Genomic DNA, 25,116 nt, shown 5'->3' with positions numbered 1-25,116 from the left:
ATGCAGGACACTGGAGATTACATTTTCCGTGGAAAATGTCAGCCATTGCCTAAAATAGGACTTTAGAGAAAATGCTAGAAAATGTATTTTTAGGTTTATGTTTCCCTCTTGGAGCCCTGAGGGCCAGTGACTGCTCGCTGCTGTCCATGGTGCAGCTGACAGGTGCAGACCCTAAACCTCCCCAGCACACGGTCTGGGGAAAGAGTTCCCACAGGAAAAAATATCTGTGGACTAAGAACAGGTGGACGGATGTGAAGAACTAGGCCATGGTCAGGGATGGAAGGGGAGAGGGAGAGGTTCCGAATCTGTAATGTGAATGGGTTCTGGGTGCAAGGCTGCTGGCTTTGGAGCTACCTTTGAGGACAGAAGGAGGCAGAGTTCAGAAAGACAGCCATGTGGGGCCTTCGGTCATCTTCCGCAGGGGATGGGCTGTGCCAAAAAGGGGAGCCTACCAGAGCCCCAACTCTGGGGTTCAGCTCCTCACAGACACCGATCAGTTGTGGAACTTTGTGGCAGCTGCTTCTTCACTGATCCGCAGTCCTTACGGATGTGGAACTGGCCTGGCATGCCACATGCTTCTCTCAGAGGCTGCTGGGAAACTTAAAGATCCCAGCTACCCAGAGCAGCCAGCCAGTAATTTTACAGCTGGTGTGAAATTAATTCAAGAATTGAAGTTGGTAAAGAAGTTTGGCAGAAGGGCTGGAAAGATGATTCGGCAGTTAAAAACACTGACTGCTCTTGCAGAGGAGCCCAGTTCAGTTCCCAGCACACAACTGTCTGTAACTCTAGTTCCAAGGAATCTGATGCCCTCTTCTGGCCTCCCTGGGTACCAGGTATGGATGTGATACACATACATAAGTGCAGGCAAAACATTCTTGTTTGTTTGTTTGTTTTCGAGACAGGGTCTCTCTGTAGCTTTATAGCCAGTCCTGGAACTAGCTCTTGTAGACCAGGCTGGCCTTGAACTCACAGAGATCTGCCTGCCTCTGCCTCCTGAGTGCTGGGATTAAAGGCGTGCACCACCACCACCCAGCTGAAACATTCTTACACATAAAAAAATGAAAATAAAAATGAACTTTTTAAAGAAGTTTGGTGGGTAAACTGAGGCAGGTGTTACTGGTGTATAGAGAGAGTGTTCTTCACAGTGTTGTATGGGACTGGACACATGAGAGCCATCTTCTTTGTGTGTGTCTGGAGTGGGGTTCCAAGAGGGACCCCAAGAAGGACTTGAACATGGCTTGTTGCTTGATGTCTAGAAATGCTGGGGGTATCCAAGGAGGCTGGTGGGGTGTGACTCCCAGCTGGCCTTTTCCTGGGGGATTACAAGGAGCACTGAGAACTTGCTAAGGCAGGGAGGCTCTGCTCAGGGCTGGCAGCGGCCTCAATTTCACTTCTATGAAAGGGGGCGGATATGGAAGCTCCCCTTCCCCTCTGGTCTCATTAAGGTGAGCCAGGTCACACTAGATTCCTTAACGGCGTGGGGTGGGGTCAAGAGTAGCTGCTGAGCTTGAAGGTGGAAGATTGAGTGTGTGACCTCAGAGCTGGGAAGTCACCTGGGACACCGTGGTGGACCCAGTGCACACTACAGAGGGGCTTCCAGACTCCAGAAGGACCTACTAGTAACCAGTTTTCTCCTGTCTCTTCCTGTTCCCATGGCTGCCTGGATCCTGCAGAGCTCCCTACTGAGGAAGGTGAGCCATCCTGGGTTGGGGGAGGCTGCAGGCTTTAATATTCCCCTACCCCCACACCAGACACCTTCAGGTTGCAACACTCCATCCCAGACAGATGTCTTGTTGAATGCTCAGATGATCCCTTTAGGACTTTGGACTTTCCCTCTGATCAACAGGGACAGGGTTCCTAAAAGTTCCTAGTTCTAAGTGCAGGGGGTTATGGTGGTGGGGTGGAGGAGGTGGGGTGACCAGGGACCTGGGCCTCACACACTCTCCTGTTCCAGGAAAGTCCCTGTGGGAACTGGTGCTGGAGCAGTTTGAGGACCTCTTGGTACGCATCCTGCTGCTGGCAGCCTTGGTCTCCTTTGTAAGTAAGCCCTCCCCGCCAACCTGTGAGCCAGGTCTTGCCGGTGCTCAGAGTCCTTGGCTGCTCTCCTCCCAGTCAGGGACATTCCTCAGTCTTCAGCTGCCCCACACTGAACCACCACCCGAATTCCCCTAACCCATTTATGACCTGGTTCAGGGCCCTAACCTGCCTGGCCTATCCCTGCCCTAGCCGGGATCAGCACTCTTGACATGTGAACCAGATGGTTCTGGATGGGGCAGAGTCTGATGTGCTGAACATCCTTGGCTTCCCTGTCAGGTGCCAACAGCATCTCCCAGTGACAATCAAATGTGTCTTCAGACATTGCTAGATGTCTGTTTAGGGGCCAAATTCCCTTCAGTTGAAGGCCCTTGGTCCCTCCTTTGGGTCCTCAAATAGACTTTAGCTTCTGTCTTGCCTTCCCTTTCTTTGTACCTTCCTCCTTCTTGTTGTCTGGACCCCTTCTGGACCACAGATCCTGGGCCCAGGGTGGGAAGTGGGAGGGAGGCAATGACTGTCTTCCATGTCTGAGGAGCGGACACAAAGCTAATATGAGGCAGGCAGGTATGATTCCTGTTCCTGGGGAGGAGACTTATCTTGGTGACTCAGCATGTAGAAAGCCCCATGGTACTGGCTGGGACTAGCTTTTCCTGTCCAGTGGTGGTTAGCTCACCTGGTCACTGTCCTTGTGAAAACTTGCAGTCTTACAAAAGAAAAGAAAAACAAACAAACGAAAAGACCCATCCGTGCAGATGTCTAAAATGGCAAAGCCGAAGGGATACCTTGACCCTTCAAATAACAGATGGAAGCACTGAGGACCTAGAAGGGAGCTGACAAGTCCCCAGTTGGGACAAGAGATAGACAAAGGACTTGACCTGAGTCACATTAAGGCTTAAATTCAGTAGTGGGAATGTGTCCCTTGACTAGTGGACCCTCAACATGGGCACTCACCTTAATAAGGAAGGCTTGTTAGCCCTTTCTGCTCGGGACGTCTGGGCTGGCCAGAGAATTTCTGTTCCTTCAAGTTCCCAGGAGCATCTGGGGCTGCTGATAGAGGACCGCAGTGCAAAACAGGGAAGGCAGAGAGGTCTCCAGATGCCTCTGTCCCCTTGGAGGCCAATTTAGGTACAATGAGGGCTCTGACCACGCATCTATAAGGTGGGCATCCTTCCTCCACCTAGGCCCTCTCTGTAAGCCCAGGATTCCCCAGGGGAGCAGACAGTATTCAGAGTATAAAAGGCAAGGAGCTCATCTCAGGGGTCCCAGCACAGCCAGGCTGACCAGTTCTGTCCCTGCAGGTCCTGGCTTGGTTCGAGGAGGGTGAAGAGACCACGACCGCTTTTGTGGAGCCCCTAGTCATCATGCTGATCCTCGTGGCCAATGCGATCGTGGGAGTGTGGCAGGTGTGAGGTGTTGGAGGTGGGCTGGTCCCTGGGGTCTCCCACCTGCTAGGTGTGCTTTCTACTTTCAGGTCCCTCCTAGGCCCAAAGGTTTTACTCTCAAGGGGAGGCCTCCTGGGGCAGCAAAGGGAGACCCCGTGCCCACTTATGTTCTGCAGGAACGCAATGCAGAGAGTGCCATTGAGGCCTTGAAGGAGTATGAGCCTGAGATGGGTAAGGTGATCCGCTCTGACCGCAAGGGTGTGCAGAGGATCCGAGCCCGGGACATCGTTCCAGGGGACATTGTGGAAGTGGCAGGTGGGTATGTCCAGATCCTTCTCCTGTCACTATGTGACAACAGGGAGCCTTGTTTCTCTTTTCTTCTGTCTTGCACTTCAGAGGAGTGACTGTTAGAACCTCCCAAAACCCTGTTGGACATATCCAGAGATGGTGGCCAGAGTGTCTGGAATCTGCCTGAAGGATACTGGCTTGGGACCCTGTCTCTGGTCTTAGCTTAGCCTCTGGGAGTCTTTCTGGCTTTGCTGGGGTGAGGGCCCCCAGACCACTCTCACCCAGGCCAATCTCCCTGTGTAGTGGGAGACAAGGTGCCTGCTGACCTCCGCCTCATTGAGATCAAGTCCACCACACTTCGCGTGGACCAGTCCATCCTGACGGGTGAGGCCCAAGGGCTTAGATAGAGTACGGGTGGGTCTAGGTGATGGGCGTGTCTCCAGGTGCGGCTTCTCATTTCTCATCCCCTAACCAGGGGAATCCGTGTCTGTGACCAAGCACACAGATGTCATCCCAGACCCCAGAGCCGTGAACCAGGACAAGAAGAACATGTTGTTTTCTGTAAGTTCTTGGGATGCTCGGGGTTCAGCCTGGTTAGTAATAATAGTCCCATAGGAGCGCTGGTGGGATGGCTCTGTTGATAAAGGTATTTCTCATCAAGTCTGAAGACCTGAGTGTGATCCCTAGTGCTCACAGGCTGATAGGATAGAACTAATTCCCATAGGCTGCCCTCCAACCTCCACATTCACATGGTGTCATACGCATGCTCACCACCACCACTACTACCATCACCATCACCACCACCACCACTACTACCATCACCACCACCACTACTACCATCACCACCACCACTACTACCATCAGCACCACCACCACCACCACCACTACCTCCACCACCACCACCAACACCACCACCACCATCACCACCATCACCATCTCCACCACCACCACCACCACCATCACCACAACCACTACCACCTCCACCACTACCACCTCCACCACCACCTCTGCCACCACTACCGCAAAAATTTTTTTTGTCTGTCCTTTTGTTTTGTTTTGTTTTTTGAGACAGGATTTCTCTGTGTAACAGCTCTGGCTGTCCTGGAACTCGTTCTGTAGTCTGGGTTGGCCTTAAACTCACGAGATCCATCTGCCTCTAACTCCAAGTACTGGGATTAAAGGTGTGCGCCACCACCACCTGACTGTCTGCCATTTTTTTAAATTTATTTTTATTTAGTTTCTTGAGACAGGGTTTTGTTATGTAGCTCTGATTAACCTGGAATTTCCTGTGTAGACTAACTCAGAGAGTCTCCTGCTTCTGCCTCCTGGGTTCTGGGGTTAAAGGCGTGGGTTACAACTCCTGGAACTTTTTTTTCTTTTTCAAAATCTTTTAGGAATGGATCTCTTGGACAGCAATAATACATTCAAATTTTTAGTAATCATAATAGTTTGTGTTTACTGAGGCCTGCTTGCTTAGCATTGGCCTAAGCCCTTTAAAATTTTTTTAATCCACACAAAAAAACCATTGAAGTAAGGCTGTCTATATCTTGTTATCCATGTTAGGAAACAGGCTAGGAGAGATTAAGTCAATTGCCCAAGGTCACCGTGAAGGAGTGGCAGAGTTGAGGTGTGAGTTCAGACGTCTGGGTCTTGAGGATTTCTCTTTCCTGCTAGGATGCTGTGCTTCCAGCTAGAGAGGGACAGGGCTTGCCTTAACTCACTCAATGGAAGGAAAGGGTGACAAGTGCTGAGGTGAGCAGCAATTAAAGCTAGGCTGTGCCCGGCAACCCAGTCAGAGGTGACTGAAGAGCTTCCCTGGACATGAACAGGAATGGAGAACACCATGGGTCTCAGAGCTCCTGCAGAGAGCCCTGCCTGAGTACCTGGGCAGATAAGCTGTTTTAGATGAGGAGGGAGACATGGGGGAGGGTGGCTTGCTGTGGTCTCTGCCTTAGTTTGCGTGGGGGTGCAGCTTGTGGGGCAAAACCACATTGCTCTGGGTGAAGGAGAGGCAGAGTTGCCACCAGCTCCTGTGTTCTTGCCATCTCCCATCTACATCCATCTGAAGGGGCACCAGGCAGTTAGCCCCTAAAGTGACAGCATCTTGGGCCTCTGTGGGGGCATGTTGCAGAACAGGACACTGGGGTATGAGGCCACCTGTCCTCTACATTAGGAATTGGATCTTTTGTCCAGGGCCTTGGGAGTGGGAGTGCCAAGTCTAAGGTTTGTGGATTCTTCGGTAAATATTTACAAACTGCTTGCCTGGGGTCATTGTCAGCCATGCTCCTTCCTGTGTGGCCACAGTGGCTGTTTATGAGTCCTGTTTTGATGGAGTTTATGGGTTGGCCTTGAAACATGCAGCTGATATCAGTCCTGAAGCCTCTTCTGTGCCAGACACTACGATAGGCCCAGGACAGGTAGCTACCCTCCAAATCCATGCCTTCATAGAACAGCAATACAATAAATACCACACTATGTAAGTCTGGAAACACTGGCCACACAGAAGAGCCTATTCTGGCTTGGACTCAGGGATTCCCGCCTCTGGCCAGAGGCTGAGCAGCACTTCCTTGTCCTTCTCTGACCAGGGCACCAATATTGCATCAGGCAAAGCCTTGGGTGTGGCTGTGGCCACAGGCCTGAACACAGAGCTGGGCAAGATTCGGAGCCAGATGGCAGCTGTGGAGCCTGAGAGGACACCACTGCAGCGCAAACTGGATGAATTCGGGAGGCAGCTGTCGCATGCCATCTCTGTGATCTGCGTGGCTGTGTGGGTCATCAACATTGGCCACTTTGCTGACCCAGCCCATGGTGGATCCTGGCTCCGTGGTGCAGTCTACTACTTCAAGATTGCCGTGGCCCTGGCTGTGGCCGCTATCCCCGAGGGCCTCCCAGCAGTCATCACTACATGCCTGGCACTGGGCACAAGACGTATGGCACGTAAGAATGCCATCGTGCGCAGTCTGCCCTCTGTGGAGACCCTGGGCTGCACCTCAGTCATCTGCTCTGACAAAACAGGGACACTCACCACTAATCAGATGTCTGTCTGCAGGGTGAGTGGTGGCTGGGTGGGGCCCCACTGGTGTCAGGTGACTGGGCAGCGGGGTTGGCTCCCTGACCTCCTTTTTGGTAAGGGATGGAGAGCCCGCACGCCGTCTCCCAGTTTGCGGTGGGGAGCAGCCGACTGAGGGCTCCATCAGTGCTTGTCGAGACACATCACTGGGGCCCAATGTCACTGCAGCGCCCTGGACAGATCATTGCCAGTCTGTGGACCTTAGTGTCCTCATCTGAAATCTAGGCATGAGCCCTGCCAGGTAACTGCCTTGAGGGATCCAAGAGAGGGTCAAGTGCAGGCTCCATGTCATTGGACCCTGTTCTGTCCTGCTCTTTCTTGGCTGTTCACCTGACGCCTGTCACCAGATATGCTGGCTCCAGTGACCTGGGAAGGACTAGGGCAGCAATTATTCATCCCGGGGCACCTGATCCCACATCCTGGGTCCACTGTCCACATGTTCCAGGGATTCTGGCGGGGATTCCAAGGGACAGAGACCCCCTTCTGGCTCTGCAGAGAAGTTGCTGGGGAAATGGTGACAGCTGTGGGTTTCACACCTTCTCAGGCACCTGTCACGCCCCTTCTGCCTCTGCTCCCACAGTCTGCCTCGTAGGACCTGGGAACTGGCTTAGGACTCGTGAGACCCTTACAGCCCCATGGAAGCACATCAAAGCCTGATGCAGGCAACAGGCCTGGGCAAGCTCTGCATCCCGCATCTTCTGATTTGGTGGAATCCCTAGCGGGATTTTATCTGTCCAGTGTTCCTTAACTAAACTAAGGATTCGAGAAGCATGGTGTGGGGAAGTGGCAGTGGCTGAGCATGCTGGGTAATGGACTATGTTTGTGGGAAGCCCCAGAGCAGAGAGGACAAAAAGGAAAGGGTAGTTTGGAGTACCGTTGGGATGCTAGGCTGGCCCCCGGCTTGAGAATGAGCTGTAAGAAGTCTCTCAGCTGCCCTGGATGGAGGAGGAGCGCTCAGGTAAGGACTGGATGACCCAGCAGGCCCCAAGAGGCTCATTCTCTAGGGTCACCTGTGGTTTGGAGGAAACTGCCTCAGAGCAAGATACAGGTTTCTTCCTTGAAGTTAGAGAATTCGTCCCTTGCAGTTGGACCTTGGACCCACTTTCTCCTTACGTTACCATAAGAAACTGAGGTTTAGATGCTTGAAAAGAAGTCAAGGGCCCAGATGTCCTGCCCTGTCATGTTCACAGCCATCTCGGGCACTGAAAAGTTGGCCACAAAACCCTCAGGAGTCCCAAGCAATGGCCAACGAGAGTCAGATGCCACTGGGCAGAGCCGAGTCTTAGGGTGCCTAGCCCGGACCTAGTCTGGGCTCACGTCTTTGTTCTAGTGGGGAAGAAAGGCCTTTCAAGGACTCTTGTGGAGGGTGTCTCAAACATCTTCCTGGGTCTGACTTTTTTTAAGCTGATGGCGGAGAGAAAGGAAGCCCTCCAGCAGGCTGAGCCCCCACCCTTATGCTTACAGATGTTCGTGGTTGCCGAAGCAGAGGCAGGCTCCTGTCGTTTGCATGAATTCACCATTTCGGGTACCACGTATACCCCAGAGGGCGAAGTGTGAGTGTGCGAGCGAGGGTGTGGTGGGGTGAAGTGGGTGGAGCTCCGTGGGACCCCAGAGAGGTCCACGGGATTGGTTTCCTGGGGAAGGGGTCAATGCGGGACACCTCTCAGGGGCGTGGCCAGGCCCTGTGCTGACCCCTTTCTCTCTGCAGGCGACAAGGGGAGCAGCCTGTGCGCTGTGGGCAGTTTGATGGACTTGTGGAGCTAGCGACCATCTGTGCCCTTTGCAATGATTCAGCACTGGACTACAATGAGGTGGGACCCCTCTCCTGTTTGTGACCTCCTTAGGTTCCGTTTCTCGGGACAGACCTTTTTCCTTTGCCCAGAGTCTCATTGTTTGGAGTTGGTGTTCCTCAGTGCTTCAGAGGGTCACACTCCACGAGCATGGTCACATAAATGCCATTTGTGTGGCTGGAGCAGAGGAATGAACCATACAGAAGGCTACTCCGGCCTTCCAGGAACCCGTAGCCAGGCCAAGTCAGCTCCCATGCCAAGCCAAGGGCAATCAAGGAGCCACTGAAGGGTTCTGAGCAGGGAAGTGGTGTGGCCATATTGCCTGTCCAAAAGATGCTGTGTACACCAGCACAGACAGATAATAACACAGGAGCCAGGGAGCCCTGCATGGTGAAGAAGCAGGCTTGAGGCTCAGCAAGAAGAGCCTGGAAGCCCTGTGTGCTGAAGTACTCATATCATCCCAGCACTTGGGAGGCTGAGGCAGGAGGGTCAGTTGTGAACTGAGGCCCTCCTGAGCTCAGGGCAAGACCCTATCTCAAAATGAATAAGTAAAGACAGCAGGAGGCCTTCACTCCCTGTGCGCTCTGACCCTCCAGGCCAAAGGCGTGTATGAGAAGGTAGGAGAGGCCACAGAGACAGCCCTGACTTGCCTAGTAGAGAAGATGAATGTGTTTGACACGGACCTGAAAGCCCTGTCTCGGGTGGAGCGCGCTGGAGCCTGCAACTCGGTGAGTAGAACGGGGCTTAGCCTTGGCTGCAGAGCCAGGAGTTCTAGAGTATCTGTGGATATGACAGACAAAAGCATAGGCATTGTGTAGGGGGGGGGAGGCTTTGAGGAATAATGGAGGACCTCAGAAACCTTGCAAAAACATGTCTGTGGAGCAGAGAAGGGAAAAGGCTAAATGTAAGCCCAGGCTTTCAGTTGAGAAATGAACACATTTTGAGAGAAGAAGGTGGGAACCTTGAATGCCAGAGTCAGAGGAGTATAGATAGGAACAAGAATCTTCTCCTGAGTGGCTAGTGAGAAGCAGACAAGACTTCCCAACTCTGTCCTTCATGCCCTGACCTGCCTGGATCCTGCAGGTCATCAAGCAACTCATGCGGAAGGAGTTCACCCTCGAGTTCTCCCGGGACCGGAAGTCCATGTCTGTGTACTGCACACCTACCCATCCTGACTCCAAGGCCCAGGGCAGCAAAATGTTTGTGAAGGTGGGGGCCTGCCTGTGTGGCCTGGGGTTACTTCTGGGATATGGGGAGGGGGAGGGAGAGCAAGGGGCAGGGAGCAGAGAATCTGGTCTCCAGTCTCTAAAACACCAGAGGGAGTATAGCTCAAGTGGTAGAGTGTTTGCCTAGCGTGCAAGAGGCCATAAGTTTGTTCTCTAGAATGACATAAACCAGGTATGGTTGCATATGCATATAATCTCGGCACTTGAGAAGTAGAGATAGGAGGGTCTGCTGCATAAGTGAGTTTGAGTTCATGAGTCTGGACTACCTGAGACCCTATCTAAAAACAGAAAGAAAAACAAGGAACGGGGCGGGGGAGAGGGGGGGGAGGAAGGAAGGAAGGAAGGAAGGAAGGAAGGAAGGAAGGAAAGAAAGAAAGAAAGAAAGAAAGAAAGAAAGAAAGAAAGAAAGAAAGGGAAGAGAAAAAACCAGATCAACAAAAGCCCCACAGACTGCAGCTGTGGGGAGGCCCAGGGAGCTTGGAGGCCCATAGTCACAGTGATGGCTCTGTGGTGGGGTTGGTCAACATGCAATAGGGAACTGAGAGCAGCATCCAGTGACTAAGGGACCAGGGCCCCTAGTTCTGGCCTGAGGGTTACTGTCTTGCCACAGGACTCCGGGGTCATCAGTGCTCCTCCATGATCTCAGGCACCCCATAGGAATGACAAAGTTGCTAGAAGCTCTCAGAAGCTCTTTTGCCTTTGATCACTGTGACGATTTGGTTGATGCTCCTATTTTTTTGGAAGCTGAAACCCGGGAAGGGAAAGGAGCAGCTCCCATCCCAGCTCTACAGGGTTGCTTTCAAACCAGCAGAAGGGTCCCATTCCTAGCTTCATCCTACAGTGCAGGTCTTAGTGCCTGTGAAGTGACAGGGCTTCCATCCTGAGAGCCCTGGCCACTTAGAGAAGGTAGCCCCTGGGTTTTAGGCTAAGGGAGAGGAAGATGCCACTGATGGGCTAGCCAGAAACCAATCCTAGGTCCAGGTGAGACCCTGATGAATCTGAGGAGTCAGTTATCCTTCGTCCCCCCACCAAAGCCACACTGCCAGGGTCACACCTGCCATACTCCATGCCTGTCTTTCTACGCCCTGGTGGGACTCAGCGTGCCTATTTGCTGCTATGGAGCCCTCATAAAATGGGAATTCCAGTGATACCCGGCAAGCAGGTAGAGGCACAGGTTCCCATGGGAGATGCAGATTCTAACCAGACCTTCAAATGTTGTAGCAAGCCTTCTCAGTTGTGGCCTGGTAGAGACAGAGGCCACCCAGTGGGTGGCTGTGATCTCACCTGGCCATGCCTTTAAGTTTTCTCATAATGAGGCCCAACAGGTTCCCCCTCTTACAAAAAGTGATTCTTCCCCTCTGTATGGGCCCTTGGTTGGCCTTTATCCATAGTGACTTGCAGTTTTCTCTGCTGAGCAGCAAGGAGGGCCAGGGTCCTGGCTCATAGACTTGACTCTTCTCCCCTTCCCTCTGCAGGGAGCTCCTGAGAGTGTAATTGAGCGCTGTACCTCAGTCCGAGTGGGGAGCCGAAGAGCACCCCTGAACACCACCTCCAGAGAACATATTCTGGCCAAGATCCGGGATTGGGGCTCAGGCTCTGACACATTGCGCTGCTTAGCACTGGCTACCAGGGACACACCCCCGAGGAAGGAGGACATGCAGTTGGATGACTGCAGCCAGTTTGTCCAGTACGAGGTGGGTGCTGAGAGCCAGATTCTTCTTGTGGTGGCTGGGCACCAACCAGGTCAAGGATAGACTCAGGCTGTGCTTGCCTCTGTCCCCTCCCCACAGACAGACCTGACCTTCGTGGGCTGCGTGGGTATGTTAGACCCACCGAGGCCAGAGGTGGCTGCCTGTATCACACGCTGTTCCCGGGCGGGTATTCGAGTCGTCATGATCACAGGAGACAACAAAGGCACAGCTGTGGCCATCTGCCGCCGACTTGGCATCTTTGGGGACGCAGAGGATGTGTTGGGCAAGGCCTACACGGGCCGTGAATTTGATGACCTCAGCCCAGATGAGCAGCGCCACGCTTGCCGCACCGCCCGCTGCTTTGCCCGTGTGGAGCCCGCACATAAGTCCCGCATCGTGGAGAACCTGCAGTCATTTAATGAGATCACTGCCATGGTGAGGCTATGGGGTGGGGGCAGGGGGTCGGGCCTGGGAGCTGCTCAGATTGATTGTAGCTGTCACGTAGCTCTTGCCCTCACCTTTGGCTTTTCTGCTGACCTTGATCTCCAACTTGTTTGGTTAATCACGTGCTTTACCATCGAGGTTAGCCCTAGCCCCTCGTTTCCATTAAGCTTAGTCCTGACAGATTTAAGTCTTGACCTGGTACAGAACTGATCAAAGACACTGACTCTGATTCTTGATGCTATTCAGTATTCGACCTTTTGCTGATTTCAATTTTAACCTGGTCTCTCATTCTGACCTTGCAACTCCAAACTTGACTATGATGTCACTGATCATGAGAACAAATAACCTTGACTCTGACCTCTAGACAGCCTGAGTCCTCTCTAGATTCTGTCCTTCACCTTGACTCTAGTATGTATCTGACCCTTGACTTGGTCCACAACCATGACTTCATCTCTGAATTGATTTCAGCTTCCCCCTAGTCTCAGTTTGATGGTCTACTCTGTATCCAACTTGAATTTCATGCCTGTCCTCTGTGTTGGTCCACCTCATCCCTATCCCTGCCTCATCATCTTCTCTGGACTTAGGCTTAGTCTCGTCCAATTTCACCCTAGCCTGCATCCCATGTCTTCTCTAATCTCATCTTCAAACCAATTGGTAAACTCATGCTTAGTTTTCCCTTCCTTCCTTGCTTCCTTACACACACATGCTCACACACGCATGCACACACATACACACGTGTGCATGTGCATACATGCACGCATACATGCAAGTGCACACACTCAAGTGAAGATGGAGGGCTGCTACAGGGGGTAAAAATCAGAGTCCCTACTCTCTCTCTGAGTCACATCCCCTGCCCCCTTTTTTACTTGCATTTTGAGACAGGGTTAAAGAAGTTACCAAGGTTGGTCTTGAACTTGTGATCTTTCTGCTTCTGTCTTCTGAGTGACTTGGCCTACAGGCTGGTTCTCTAAGCTCATTCTTGACTCCACCATTTCTTCTGTCCACCTGTCTGAGTCCTTGGGGACATCTCCTAACAGTAGAATTGCTTGGGATAAGAGGAAATAGACAAGTTTCTCAGGTGTGTCCTACCTGGCCTGGCCCACAGACTGGCGATGGGGTAAATGACGCACCAGCTCTGAAGAAGGCAGAGATTGGCATCGCTATGGGCTCAGGCACCGCTGTGGCCAAGTCAGCAGCAGAGATGGTACTATCTGATGACAACTTTGCCTCCATTGTGGCCGCAGTGGAGGAGGGCCGGGCCATCTACAACAACATGAAGCAATTCATCCGCTACCTCATCTCCTCCAATGTTGGCGAGGTTGTCTGGTGAGGCTCCATGCTCCCTCCTCCAAAACCCCTGTACCAAACAACTCTATGTCCCTGAGAAGGCTACCCCCCGACTGTGGTACACTCCAGCATCCTCTACCATCCCTCCAGCCCTGGGCTTCCTTCTTCATCACTTGAGACCCATAAGAATGGAGAAGCAGCTTCGCCACAGGGCAACAGGGTGTCTACACGTATGCATGCATTGATCTGTGTGTGTATTTATAGTGTGTTCAGGTGAGAGGTTTGTGCTTAGGAATGCACTGTGCTCTTAAGTGGCATTGGGTATAAACACAAGCAGAATGTATACCAGAGTGTGCTTTTGTTCACATTTCTGTTTGCATGGGGGAGATGCCTGTTGGATTCTATGAGCTTGTGTGTACTCAATGCATGTGGATTCCGCACCTTTGTACTTTGGAGCCAACACATGGGTGATTGCTTGTGTTTACTTGTTTATGTGATTGTATGACAGGTGTCAGGTGTTTACACACGTCTGATGATTGGGCATGTGGTATGTGTGTGCACACAACCAACTGCCCTTTGTTAGACACAAAGGGCAAATGTACCCAGTATGCTCTCCCCCTTGTGCTGCAGAGGAAGATGTGGAGGGCCCCTCCTTCAGCCTGGGGTGAGAGGTAGAGCCAGCCCCTCTGGTGGTAGTTGGTCTGCTCAGGCTAGAGCCCATGACTCTGGTTTTAGCATCTTTCTCACAGCAATTCTGGGCCTGCCTGAAGCCCTGATCCCTGTGCAACTGCTCTGGGTGAACCTGGTGACAGATGGCCTCCCAGCCACAGCACTTGGCTTCAACCCACCAGATCTGGACATCATGGAGAAGTTGCCTCGGAACCCCCGTGAGGCTCTCATCAGTGGCTGGCTTTTTTTCCGGTATTTGGCTATTGGAGGTGAGCAGTGCCCCAGACCACAGGAGCATCCTAGGTTTGCAGACTGCAAATAGTGCAACTCAGCCAGCTTCTGCTAACAGATTCTCGTGTGACTGAGAAGACTAGGCACAGGGCATGGCTAGTCTGTCACTCTCTCCTAATTCAGATCAGTCCTCTGACTAACCTGGAGTTTGCTTTTGGTGAGGGGTGGGCTGGGTAGACTGACTGGCCAGCAAGCTCCAGTGATCCTCCCATCTGTATCTTACAAACCCAGTGTACTGGGATTAAAGGCACACACGGCCACATCCTGCCTTTACATGGGAGATAGGCATCCAAATTCAGATCGTCATGATTCTGTCCACTGAGTCATCTCCCCAGCCGAGGGAGATGGGGTTTATTTTTATAAAAGTCCCAAGCCTGTTTTTATTAGTGCAAATTAGATCAGTCCCTATGCCCAAGAGTATGGCAGATGAGATTGCCACTCAGGGTCACCGTTGGCACAGGGCAGATGGTTTATGGAGGAAGAGGAAAATTCAAGGAGTGGTTGGGAAGCGGGCAAGGATGCAAAGAACGTCACCTGCTGATTGCAATGTCTCCTCCACAGTGTATGTAGGCCTCGCTACGGTGGCTGCCGCCACCTGGTGGTTCCTGTATGATGCTGAGGGACCGCAAGTCACCTTCTATCAGCTGGTGAGTGGGTAGAGACTAGGCAGGTGGGCTTATAGATTACATGGTTGAGGGAGTTCCAGAGAGAGACTCAGCCTCCATGACCAGCCTGCAGCTGTCCTTTCCCATCCCTGGGTATGGGTAACATCCTTCAGGGAAGTAGCTTGGCTGGACCTGGAAGCCCACAGGGGCAGTACAGCCCCCAGCTTAATGAAACACGACACAGCACAGTGTGGAACAGCCCTAGCTTAGTTCAACTCTTAGAAACAAGCCAGACACCCTCTCAGCTGCTGTCTGTCCTTCTGGTCCTTTGCTTGACGCAGACATCACAGAACAGTGGACAAGGGTAGTTGAAGAAGGTGGGGCCCTTCCTTGATGGATACCGCCTGCATTATTGGAGAGGAGGTAGCTCTAGGGCCATGTTCTGGTACCCAGCAGCCCTCAAACTCAGAGACCATCTCTTCCCCTTCACCACAGTACAGATCAGAACCCATCCTCCTTCAAAGGCTAATATCCGTCCCCTCCTGTCCTCAGCCAGGGATCAGTTCCTGGCTGATCACCTCAGCACCTCTGGCTACCATGGTAGCTTTGGACTAGAGCGTGGACCCGTGCCTCCGCCCAATCACTGTCTGCTTCCATCCTTTAGACCAGTGGTTCTCGACCTTCTTAATGCTGCAACCCATTAATATCGCTCCTCAAGTTGTGGTGACCCTCCAGGCATAAAATTATTTTTGTTGCTACTTTGTAACTGTAATTTTGCTACTGTTATGAGTCGTGATGTAAGTCTCTGATACATAGAAACTTTGAAAGAGATGTTTGACCCAGGGATCGTGACCCACAGGTTGAGAACCAACTGCTTTGGACCAAGGATTCCCAAATCTCCAGGGATTTCCTTCCTGTCTTCTGAGATCCCACCTCATGCATGCTGTTTACCTCCTCTGCAGTTTTCATAGGCCCCATGCAAGCCGTAAAGCCCACACCAAGGCTGTCTCCTTCCATACTGACCTCATCTCAGATACAGCACCTGCCTGGTCACTCAGCTGATACCTAGGAGTTACATTAGACATCTTAGACCTACCACCCATCAGTCCCAAGTCAGCCTGATGTAATGTGTTCTTCTCATCTGTCCTTAGGTCGTTTCTTTTCTCACTCAGCCACTTGGTCAGGAAATACCCATCAAACACTCACTGTGGCCTGGGCACAAATTACTGAGGCTATAGGAATGCTGGTCAGGGGATCTCTACAAAGAGCTGACAGTCTGGGGGGGGGGGGGAGGCATGGGAATGGGGAATCCTATTCAGGGTGGGAAGTGCGTCCATAGGAGGTTGAGGTGGGACTTTAGGCTAGAGTCGCTAGCGTCTCTCTCCCTCTCTGTATCTCTGTCTCTGTCTGGTATTTATGTGTTTGTGTGGGTACATGTACACATGTATGCAGAGGCCAGAAGTTGACATTCGGTATCTTCCTTGATTATTCTCAACCTTGTTTTTTTGAGACAAGGTCTCTCACGGAACCTGGAGCTCATAGATTCATGGATTCAGCTAAGCTAGCTGGCCCCTGAACTCCAGGGACCTGCCTGCCTCTGTCATCTTTCCGGTTTCAAGCTGTCAGATTTCAGGGGAGGGATCCTTGAGGAAGCTCCCAAAAGAGAACACTCTTGATTCAAGACTTTTAAAAAAGTCTTTGTTTGTTTTTAATTTCTTGAGGGGGAGGGGGTTGGGAAGGGTTGGTTTATCAAGACAGGGTTTCTCTGTGTATCCCTGGCTGTCCTAAAACTTTCTCTATTGACCAGGTCAGCCTCTAACTCCCAGAGATCAGCCTCCCCTCTGCCTCCCAAATACTGGGATTAAAGACAAGTGCCACTATCACCCGGCACCGGTTGTTTTTCGTTTTATATCTAGGCGTGTTTTGCTTGCTTGTATGTCTGTATGCCACATATGTCCCTGGTGCCTACAAAGGCCAGAAGAGGGAGTCAGATCCCTGGAATTGTAGTTACAGTTGTAACCTATCATGTGGATACTCAGAGCCGAACCTGGGGTCTCTGAAGCCACCAAGATAGCTCCAGCCTCCAGTTTCATAACTTCTCAAACTTTTTCTATTTTTATATGACTCAGCGTATATAGGTATTAAAATACATGCACAAGTCAATTATTTAATAATAGTAAATCATGAGTAAATACAATTTAAAGCAATTCTGCTAGCTGGACCTTAATCCTAGAACCCAGAAGGCAGAGGCAGGTGGGTTGCTGGTAGTTCAAGGCTAGTCCGGTCTACAAAATAAGCTGCAGGCCAGCCAGAGATACATAGTGAGACCCTGTCTCAAACAAAAACAGACTGGAGATGGCTCAGCAGTTAAAAACACTGGCTGCTCTTGCAGAGGCCTGAGTCAGAGTCTCAGCAAATGTGTGACAACTCACAACTGTCTGTAACTCCAGTTCCAGGAGATCTGATGGCCTCTGAGGGGTCAAGCACACATAGTGCACAGACATGCACACAGGCAAAACACCCATACACATAAAATTATACACACACACACACACACACACACACACACACACCACCACCAACAAAACCTGTTTCTTTGGTATATATATTATTTCACCATTAAAGAGGAACACGAATTGTATGCTAATGAGCTGGACTTCCTCTGCTTTTGTGTGGTCTAGGACCCAGATCCAGGGAATACTGTTGCCTAGTTTCAGGCTGGGATCCCACACTGATTAACATAATCAAGACAGTGCCCCACAGACATATCCATGGGGCAACCCAGTCTACAAGTTCCCTCCAGGTGATTTTAAGTTTCGTCAAGTTGGCAGTTAAAATTAACCACCACACCCATACTCAGTCATGTGACCCCATAAAGGGTCTGACTCAGTTTCTGAGGCTGGGATTGGCCTGAGGATGTAGCTCAGTTGGTAGAGTGTGATGTAGCGCGTGTGACACTCTGGGCTTGGTTCTCAGCACTCTGTAAACTGGGTGTGTGTGGTGGGGGGGGGGGGGCACGTGCATGTAGTCTCAGCTTTTAGGAGAGTTCTAGCCAAGCCATAGCTGTCAATAGTTTTTCTCCTGTGTGACAGCGGAAGCTCATGCACAGAGCCAACAATGCTGTATTTTCTGCTAGGTCAGAACATCTGTCCCTAGACAGACCTCTCTTGGAGGATTTATCTGTACAGCACAATGCCTAATACTAAGCCCTGGCCTTAAAGATCTTCAGGCTCAGAGGAGACCTATAAGAACGGAATTACGGTGGGAGACCCAGGCAGACTAACAGTTATGAATTGTAGGTTGCTCTCATCCCAGTGGTGTGGGGAAGACCAAGTCGATTCTCCCAGACATCCTCAGTTTGGCATCCTACTGCAGGAGATGCTGAGCAAGGCCAGTGAACAGAAAGCAAGCTCTCTTGGAGGAAGTGGAGGGGGGAGAATTCCTTATGACGCTAACAGCTCTCTAATTACAGAGGAAATGCGTGTTAAGGCTGAGCCCTGACAATTCATTCTTTATGTCTTAAGTAGAAAGTAGGGAGCAGGGAGTGAGGTAGGAATGGAACCTTGCATGATGACATTGAAGAGGGCACATGTGGGTTTTGTCTACTTCTGAGGTCAGTTCTATTTAAGCAGAATTGTATTGATCGATCTTGATGTGCTTTTGTATATTTATGGGGTCTCTTTGGATCCCCCATTCAAATTCTTGCACTTCAGAGACCCAGGAATCCCAGCCTGAACCCTCCTCCAATCCCGTGGGCTCCCAGCGTCTTCCCCAGCCTAACGTCAGCTACTCCCATAACCCACAAACAACCACCCCAGGACAGTCCCTCTCTGACCCATCCCTTGCAGTTCTGTGCTCACTGGTCATCCTCAGGTGTGTCCATAGTTGGGGCAAGGATCCCCTCTCCTCCATCCAGCACCTCAGTAACAGTCGTTCTCCTGGGCCCTATCACCTTGTCCTCAGAGGAACTTCCTGAAGTGCTCTGAAGACAATCCACTCTTTGCTGGCATTGACTGTGAGGTCTTTGAGTCCCGCTTCCCCACAACCATGGCCTTATCTGTGCTTGTGACCATTGAAATGTGCAACGCCCTCAACAGGTGAGCTGGGCAGAGGGATGCTGGACTAGGATTAAGGGTCAGAAGAGTCCAAGACAGACTGGGGTAAGATCAAAGGTACTGGGATTGGGATCCAAGGAAACTGAAGATTGAGGTTTGCTGAGCTCACGGGAGCTCGGCCAACAGTCAGAGAGGCTGCATGGGACCAACCTAGGCCCTCTGCATGTGTGTGACAGTTGTGTAGCTTAATCTCATAGTAAGGCTTCTCACAGTGGGAGCAGAACCTCTCCCTGACGCTAAGCAGGCTTTCGGTAACCTGTTCCCCATGCTGGGTTAGGGGAGGAGCTCAGTCCTGCCTCAACTTGATGTCCCAGGCTTTATGCAAGCCCATGGGAGGCCTGCCCCTTTCTGTAGGGAGATGGAGGAGAAGATGGGGAGGAGGAGGTAAAAATGAGAAAGGGGATAAGATGGGAGGAGAGGAGGGATGGGAAACCGGTTGGTATATAAAATAAATGAAAACAATGTTATTTAAATAAAAAAATTAAAAAGGAAAAGATTGTGATCTGTGGATCATAGAAGCCATGATGGGTTCTGAGAGTCAGCAGGACCCAAATTGGGATTCAGGAGAGAAAGGTCTGGGTTATGTTGAAATGGAGGTCTAGGACTGAACCTGAGGGACAGAGAATGTGGGTCCAAGCCCTGAGAGGGGCCTCTAGGGTGAATGGGGTGTGCAGAGAATACCCACCCTGGCTCTACAACCTAGGTAGAAAAGTGGTTGCTGAAGTGGGCGGGCCCACCGTGGCCTGATATCGTGTCCTGAGTGAGTCCCTGTGTGCCTTTGGCAGCGTCTCCGAGAACCAGTCATTGCTGCGCATGCCGCCCTGGCTGAACCCTTGGCTGCTGGGGGCTGTGGTCATGTCCATGGCCCTGCACTTCCTCATCCTTCTGGTGCCTCCCCTGCCTGTGAGTTGCCCCCATGCCTCCTCCTTCCTTGGACACTAGGGGTCTCCTCCTTCCTAGGCCTGTCTATAATGGAAGGCATCTGAAGGACAGGAGAGACAGCAGGCAAGGAGAGACAGGATGTGGCAAGCCATCATCCCCCAGATAGGTCCTCACCTTCAGGAGACAGAAAAGGTGAAGCCCTCTCACTGAGGGAACTGCCTGGCCTGAGTAGAAGGCAGGGCCAGGGAAGGATCAGGTGAGCAAGGGATAGCATATCCTTGGAGAAACCTCGTAGGTGAAGGTGTGACGGAAGGACATGCCCACAGAGCCCGTTGGAGTCTGGGTGGATGACACAGATACACAGCTGGCAGCCTGTAACCGGTCTCCCTGCCCCCACCAGCTCATTTTCCAGGTGACCCCACTGAGTGGTCGGCAGTGGGGGGTGGTGCTCCAGATGTCTCTGCCCGTCATCCTGCTCGATGAAGCCCTCAAGTACCTGTCCAGGAATCACATGGATGGTAAGTGGGAGGCATGGCCCCTTCCATGTCTTCACTGGCTTCCTCCAACCTGCCTCTGCCCCCAACCCGCCATGCTGCAGTGGATGCAAGGTATATGGTAGGAGAGCTATTTTTGGATCATGACATGGAGGACATAAAGGATCCTGGAGGCTATGGCCCAAGACGTTGCTGAGAGGTGTCTTGCACTGTAGGAACCTTGACTGTGCCTATTGGGAACACTGCTCAGGGTCACACTGCTGCCGCCTTACACACACACAGAGGTGGATAAGATGCTGTGGTAGTCCTTGCCTTGGCCTCTGACCTCCCTGTACTGGCCTGACTTTATCCAGGTAGTCTTCAGGACAATTGTGCAGGTCTGGAGTAGGCAACCACTGACCACTTCCAGGACCCCATGCCATACTGGGTTGGCTTCTTGGTGTCACCTTATGGGTGGGAACAAGGGAGGGTCTGTCGTCATCCAGGAGAGATGGGTAGTGGCAGGGCTGGGTGCGGAGAGGCCTCTACACTACTGTGGAGAGGTTGGGCCCAGCAACGAGCTAAGACTTTCTTTGGGCAACGGGGACTTTGGGGGCCACTTCTAGCTGGAATGTGACCCCTGATCCAGGAAATAGTGGAGGCTATAAATAAATTCCATGCCTGACATTCCATAAAGGCCCCCACACCCCCCATGCTAACCAAATCTACTGGGTACTGAAAACAATTGTCTTTTTAAAAGGACCTCAATGAGCCTTTCCTTCTCTGGAGATGCTGGCCTCTCAGGTCTGTACAAGGAATGACTAGACTCAAAGAGCCCATGAGTGGGGCTGAGGGCAGCTGGACCAGGCCTTTCTGCCCCTCCATATATGGTTCTTTTGGGCTTGCCCTGAGTGGACCTGGGAAAGGCCTTGAAGAAATGGGTATGAATGGCCAGGCAGTGGTGGCGCACGCCTTTAATCCCAGCACTCGAGAGGCAGAGGCAGGCAGAGCTCTGTGAGTTCGAGGCCAGCCTGGTCTACACGAGCTAGAAAATAAATGGGTATAAGGGGTATGACACTAGAATGTCAGAATTCAGCTCTGGCTGGGCAGTGATGGCACACTCCTTCAATCCCAGAACTCCCCAAACCATATGTGCCAGCTAGAACACATCAGCTAGACATGGTACCAACTGTCTGTACTCAGATGTACTCAGACTGAACCAGAGCATCACTTGAGCATTTTAATGAAAACTTGTCTCTGCCCTACAATATTTACATAATGTTTTATCTTGTTTTTTTTTTTTTTTCTGAAAGATTCTAAAGGGAGGCAGAGCTGTGGGTTTGAGACCAACCTTGTCTATAGAGGGAGTTCTAGGACAGCCAGGACTACACAGAGAAACCTGTCTCAAGAAGTCGAAAGTAAAAGGGGGGAAGAAAGAATTCCAGCTCTGGGCAGACAGCACAGGAGGGTCCCCTAGGAAACCCCCCCTCCATACTCAGCTCAACCACACCAACTCACTTGCGAAGCCTGCCCCCCTAGAAACATGAGCATCTGGAGGTTGTTTTGTCTTCTTTGGGAGACATCGCTCATCCCTGGTGACCACAGCAGCCAAGGAGTTCAGCATGTTTTTTTGTGGAAATTTAAAAATGAAAAATGTCTCCCTATGGCTAAAATTTCTCATTCCCTTGGGGGAACCCTGTGTCTGGGATACAATTCCACACTGGATTCCTGGGCCCGATGGAAGGGCGGGGGCTAGATGGGGGAGATTAGAGTGCCGCCCAGTTGGAGCTAAGGGTAATTGCTAGAAGATTCCAGATTAGAGTAGATTAGATAGACAAAGAAGAATCTGGCAGGGTAGGGGCTGAGGTGTCTGTACTGGAGCTGGTACCTGAAGTATAAAGGGGAAGCCCAGAGAACACGGAAAAGCCGGCATGCCAAGATAAGGCCCTGGTTATTCTCAAGTGGGGACCATAAAAGGTGTGTGGGCATGGGGCAGGGGGCTATGACAACTAGAAACATTTTGAGGCAATACTAGAATAGAATATCAGCAAAAGAGATGCTAAATTGGCCTGAGGAAGAAATCTTGGCCCAGGACGAACTGACCCAAGCCACACCTTTACTGACCTTTTTGACCTGAAATGGTGACCACCATGGTCTCGAAGAAGTTTTATTTGAGAGAGAGTGACCACAGGTCTTCAGGAGTTGGGCTGGGCACCTGTGACTGCCCCTGGGGAGTGATGTGCTTGCTGGAAGTCCAGCCGGCTCTGCCTTGAGCCGGCAGGCGGCCACAATCCCTTGGGCCTCCTAACGCTGGGCAGGGCGGGGGTGAGAGAGGGGACCCTTTACGTTCCCAAGCCAGCTGAGTGGCCTTTTAGGGAAGTTTTACTGAGGCCTGACGCTTGTGGTTTCTCTGTAATTTACGAGGATATGTCCTGAGGAGAATTGTGGATCTAGGGTCAGCCTTGGGACTGGGGGTCCTCTCTCTCCACCCTTGGCTCTATTCAGGTGTGACTGAGTGACTGTCAGGAAGCTGCAGGCTGGGATGGAGAAGCTGAGAGGGGTTGGATCTGGGAGAGTTCAAGGTACAAGGTGGACCTAGAATTCATCTAAGGACAGTGGAGCCACGTGAAGGATGACTCAAAGGATGACGGGGCCAGACTGGGAGTTTTGTGTGATGCCAGCAGTAGATGGGAGGTATTCAGGCAAGGCGGACTGGAATTGGCCCCTTAGTCCTTGTATGGGCTGCAAAGGTAAAAGTCAGCTTGAGCGTGTTCAGTTGAAATCAGACCGTATGGGATGGGGAGGAGGCAAGAAAGATCCCCAGCTTATGGACGTAACAGTGATGGGAACATTTTCCAAACAAAGAAATATGAGCGTTTTCTCTGAGAGTATTGTGGGACACACAGAGAGCAGCTGGATTCCTGGGGTTGGGGCTCAGTGAGGCTAGGGATAGACCAGGTATGGACATTTCCAGGCCTTGGCAAGTGGGGGCTGGCCTTGGAGAAATGGAGGGCGAGAGACTGAAGGGGGAGCTGAAAGGGCACCCTACATATCTCACTCCTCATCTTAATATGATTTCTCATATTTTTTTTCTCCAGAAAAAAAGGACCCGAAGTAAGTCCTGGGATCAGAGAGAAGTCTTTAGTATGGCCACCGGACTGATAGTGTCCAGACATTCATCCCAGTTCCCACCCCTGCCACCACACTCAGCCACCTGTCTACTGGACCCTGCTGGACATAACAGGCCTGAAACAGCGACCACCTCTAGGCCCAATCCCAGGTTCCTGCCTCCATTTCCATCCCTCCCTCCAGCTCTGGCCCAGAAATTGAGCCCAGGAGGGGCGGCTAATAAGCCAGAGCTGGCTGCAGGGCCACCACACATTCCCCCACAGCTCTACAACCTTTCCCCTGCTTGGAGGCTGGGCCTTTGCTCACTTAGTTCGCTTGGTCACTGGTGCCTCTGCCCTGATGGAGGACTCATGGGGGCCTGCTTACAGACTCTGACCTCTTGCTTAGTTTGGGTCTGGAGCCTGATCAGCTGTGGGAAGAAGTCAGAGGGGACCATCTGGGCCCAGCTGTGCTCACAAGAAGGGGCAGCCCCTTCCACTTGGCTCTGCCTCCACCAAGTCCACTTCTGAGAGCAGGATCCTGTGTCTGTTTATATATGTGTGCCGGCCCCAGGGGGTTGAAGCATCGCAGACAGATAGGAACACAAGAAGCAGGAGGAGGGGCTGGACCAGCCTGGACTGGCTGACTGGGCTCAACCCTATTCCCACCTCTCACTGTCCATGTCCCTGGTGCCTGAGACTCCAGACATCCCTGGGTCCATGTCAGCTTGTCCTGCCACACAGCCTGGTGTGAGGCCATGCCGCTCGCTACAGGGCTGGGTGATTCTGAGCCTCCTGGACCCTTGGCATCACTCTCTGCCCCTCTCTTCCCACCATCCACCTTTGAGTCAAAAAGACGTCACTAGAATGGATGCTCCAAGCGGGACTGCCTAGCCCTACCTCCCCACTGAAAGAAAGCATCTCACGGGGATCTAGCAGATGAACTGATTTTGGTGTTACTCGGTTTTTGTTGTTGCTGTCGTTGTTGTTCCTCTCAACTCTGCTGTTGCTCCTTTGACAAAAACTTAGCTAGGTGTCACAGAAAACAGAGTAAGTGCCTGTCTGCGTGAGTTAGCTCTTCCTCGAGTGTGAACAATGTGATTATTTTATATGTCAATCAAGATTCACATCACTGTCCTGACTTCCAGTAACAAAAGCCCCCTTGGCCTGCCTTGCAGACAGATGAACTCCGTGTTTGGTAGCCTACTCTCTCACAGGTCCTCCCTCCCCTCTGGCGGGTTTCTGGAGGGGCCTCAGAAAGAAACAGAGTTGGAGGGATGGCTTGACCTGAATGGAGCCCTGTGCCCACCTGCCGACATGCTTCCTGGTAGAGAAATAAAACGTGTGTCTGGGGGATTGGAGCTGTCAGCATCTTGTCTGAACTCTGGGCTCCTATCTCTGTGGCTACCAGGTACCCATTCACCAAGAACCAACAAAGTCAATGTCTGGGATCCCCATATTGTCAGAGTTCATCTCTTACCTGAAGAGGGGGCTTTGAGAAACACTAAGTTGGAATCACAAGACCAGAGCCACACCTCAGTAGCAGAAATGGGGTGAGCCTGAGCCTGCTTCTTGCTCTACTGGTTGGCAGTGCTCCACAGTTTGATTAATATGTCACCTCAAGGGAAGAGAAGCTGGGGGTAGGATGAGACGGAGCTGGGTCTGGAGCCTGCATTTCAGGAGCCCATATACCTCAGAATCCCTGGCAAATGCCTGCCCTGTTACTCTCCCTGAACTTTCTTGCCTGCTATGTTTCTATCCC

At 51.7% G+C, this 25,116-nt stretch overlaps 1 protein-coding gene across 3 annotated transcripts in view; it reads left to right on the top strand.

The window, feature by feature from the left end:
• The window catches only part of Atp2a3 (ATPase sarcoplasmic/endoplasmic reticulum Ca2+ transporting 3), a 31,484-nt gene extending 6,769 nt beyond the window's left edge, over positions 1-24,715 (top strand). The window contains exons 2-22 of one of the 3 annotated variants that reach the window (XM_085695267.2): positions 1,674-1,691; positions 1,955-2,037; positions 3,333-3,437; positions 3,593-3,731; positions 4,008-4,088; positions 4,180-4,265; positions 6,290-6,754; positions 8,239-8,327; positions 8,483-8,585; positions 9,161-9,292; positions 9,648-9,773; positions 11,266-11,484; positions 11,581-11,916; positions 13,031-13,251; positions 13,948-14,150; positions 14,734-14,819; positions 18,741-18,874; positions 19,678-19,795; positions 20,175-20,296; positions 20,633-20,695; positions 23,346-24,715. In XM_085695267.2, the coding sequence (XP_085551393.2) occupies positions 1,674-1,691; positions 1,955-2,037; positions 3,333-3,437; positions 3,593-3,731; positions 4,008-4,088; positions 4,180-4,265; positions 6,290-6,754; positions 8,239-8,327; positions 8,483-8,585; positions 9,161-9,292; positions 9,648-9,773; positions 11,266-11,484; positions 11,581-11,916; positions 13,031-13,251; positions 13,948-14,150; positions 14,734-14,819; positions 18,741-18,874; positions 19,678-19,795; positions 20,175-20,296; positions 20,633-20,695; positions 23,346-23,409 (2,993 nt within the window). In that variant the 3' untranslated portion in view covers positions 23,410-24,715. Of the gene's footprint in view, positions 1-1,673; positions 1,692-1,954; positions 2,038-3,332; positions 3,438-3,592; positions 3,732-4,007; positions 4,089-4,179; positions 4,266-6,289; positions 6,755-8,238; positions 8,328-8,482; positions 8,586-9,160; positions 9,293-9,647; positions 9,774-11,265; positions 11,485-11,580; positions 11,917-13,030; positions 13,252-13,947; positions 14,151-14,733; positions 14,820-18,740; positions 19,001-19,677; positions 19,796-20,174; positions 20,297-20,632; positions 20,696-23,345 lie in introns of those variants that run through there. The other 2 variants (XM_048448689.3, XM_087910338.1) reach the window with 2 other exon arrangements.
• The last annotated feature ends 401 nt before the right edge of the window (positions 24,716-25,116 follow it).

Source organism: Myodes glareolus, chromosome 9 (assembly GCF_982192425.1).
Source record: "Myodes glareolus chromosome 9, mMyoGla1.1, whole genome shotgun sequence".
NCBI classification, from domain to species: domain Eukaryota; kingdom Metazoa; phylum Chordata; class Mammalia; order Rodentia; family Cricetidae; genus Myodes; species Myodes glareolus.
This window is presented reverse-complemented; position numbering and strand designations above follow the sequence as displayed.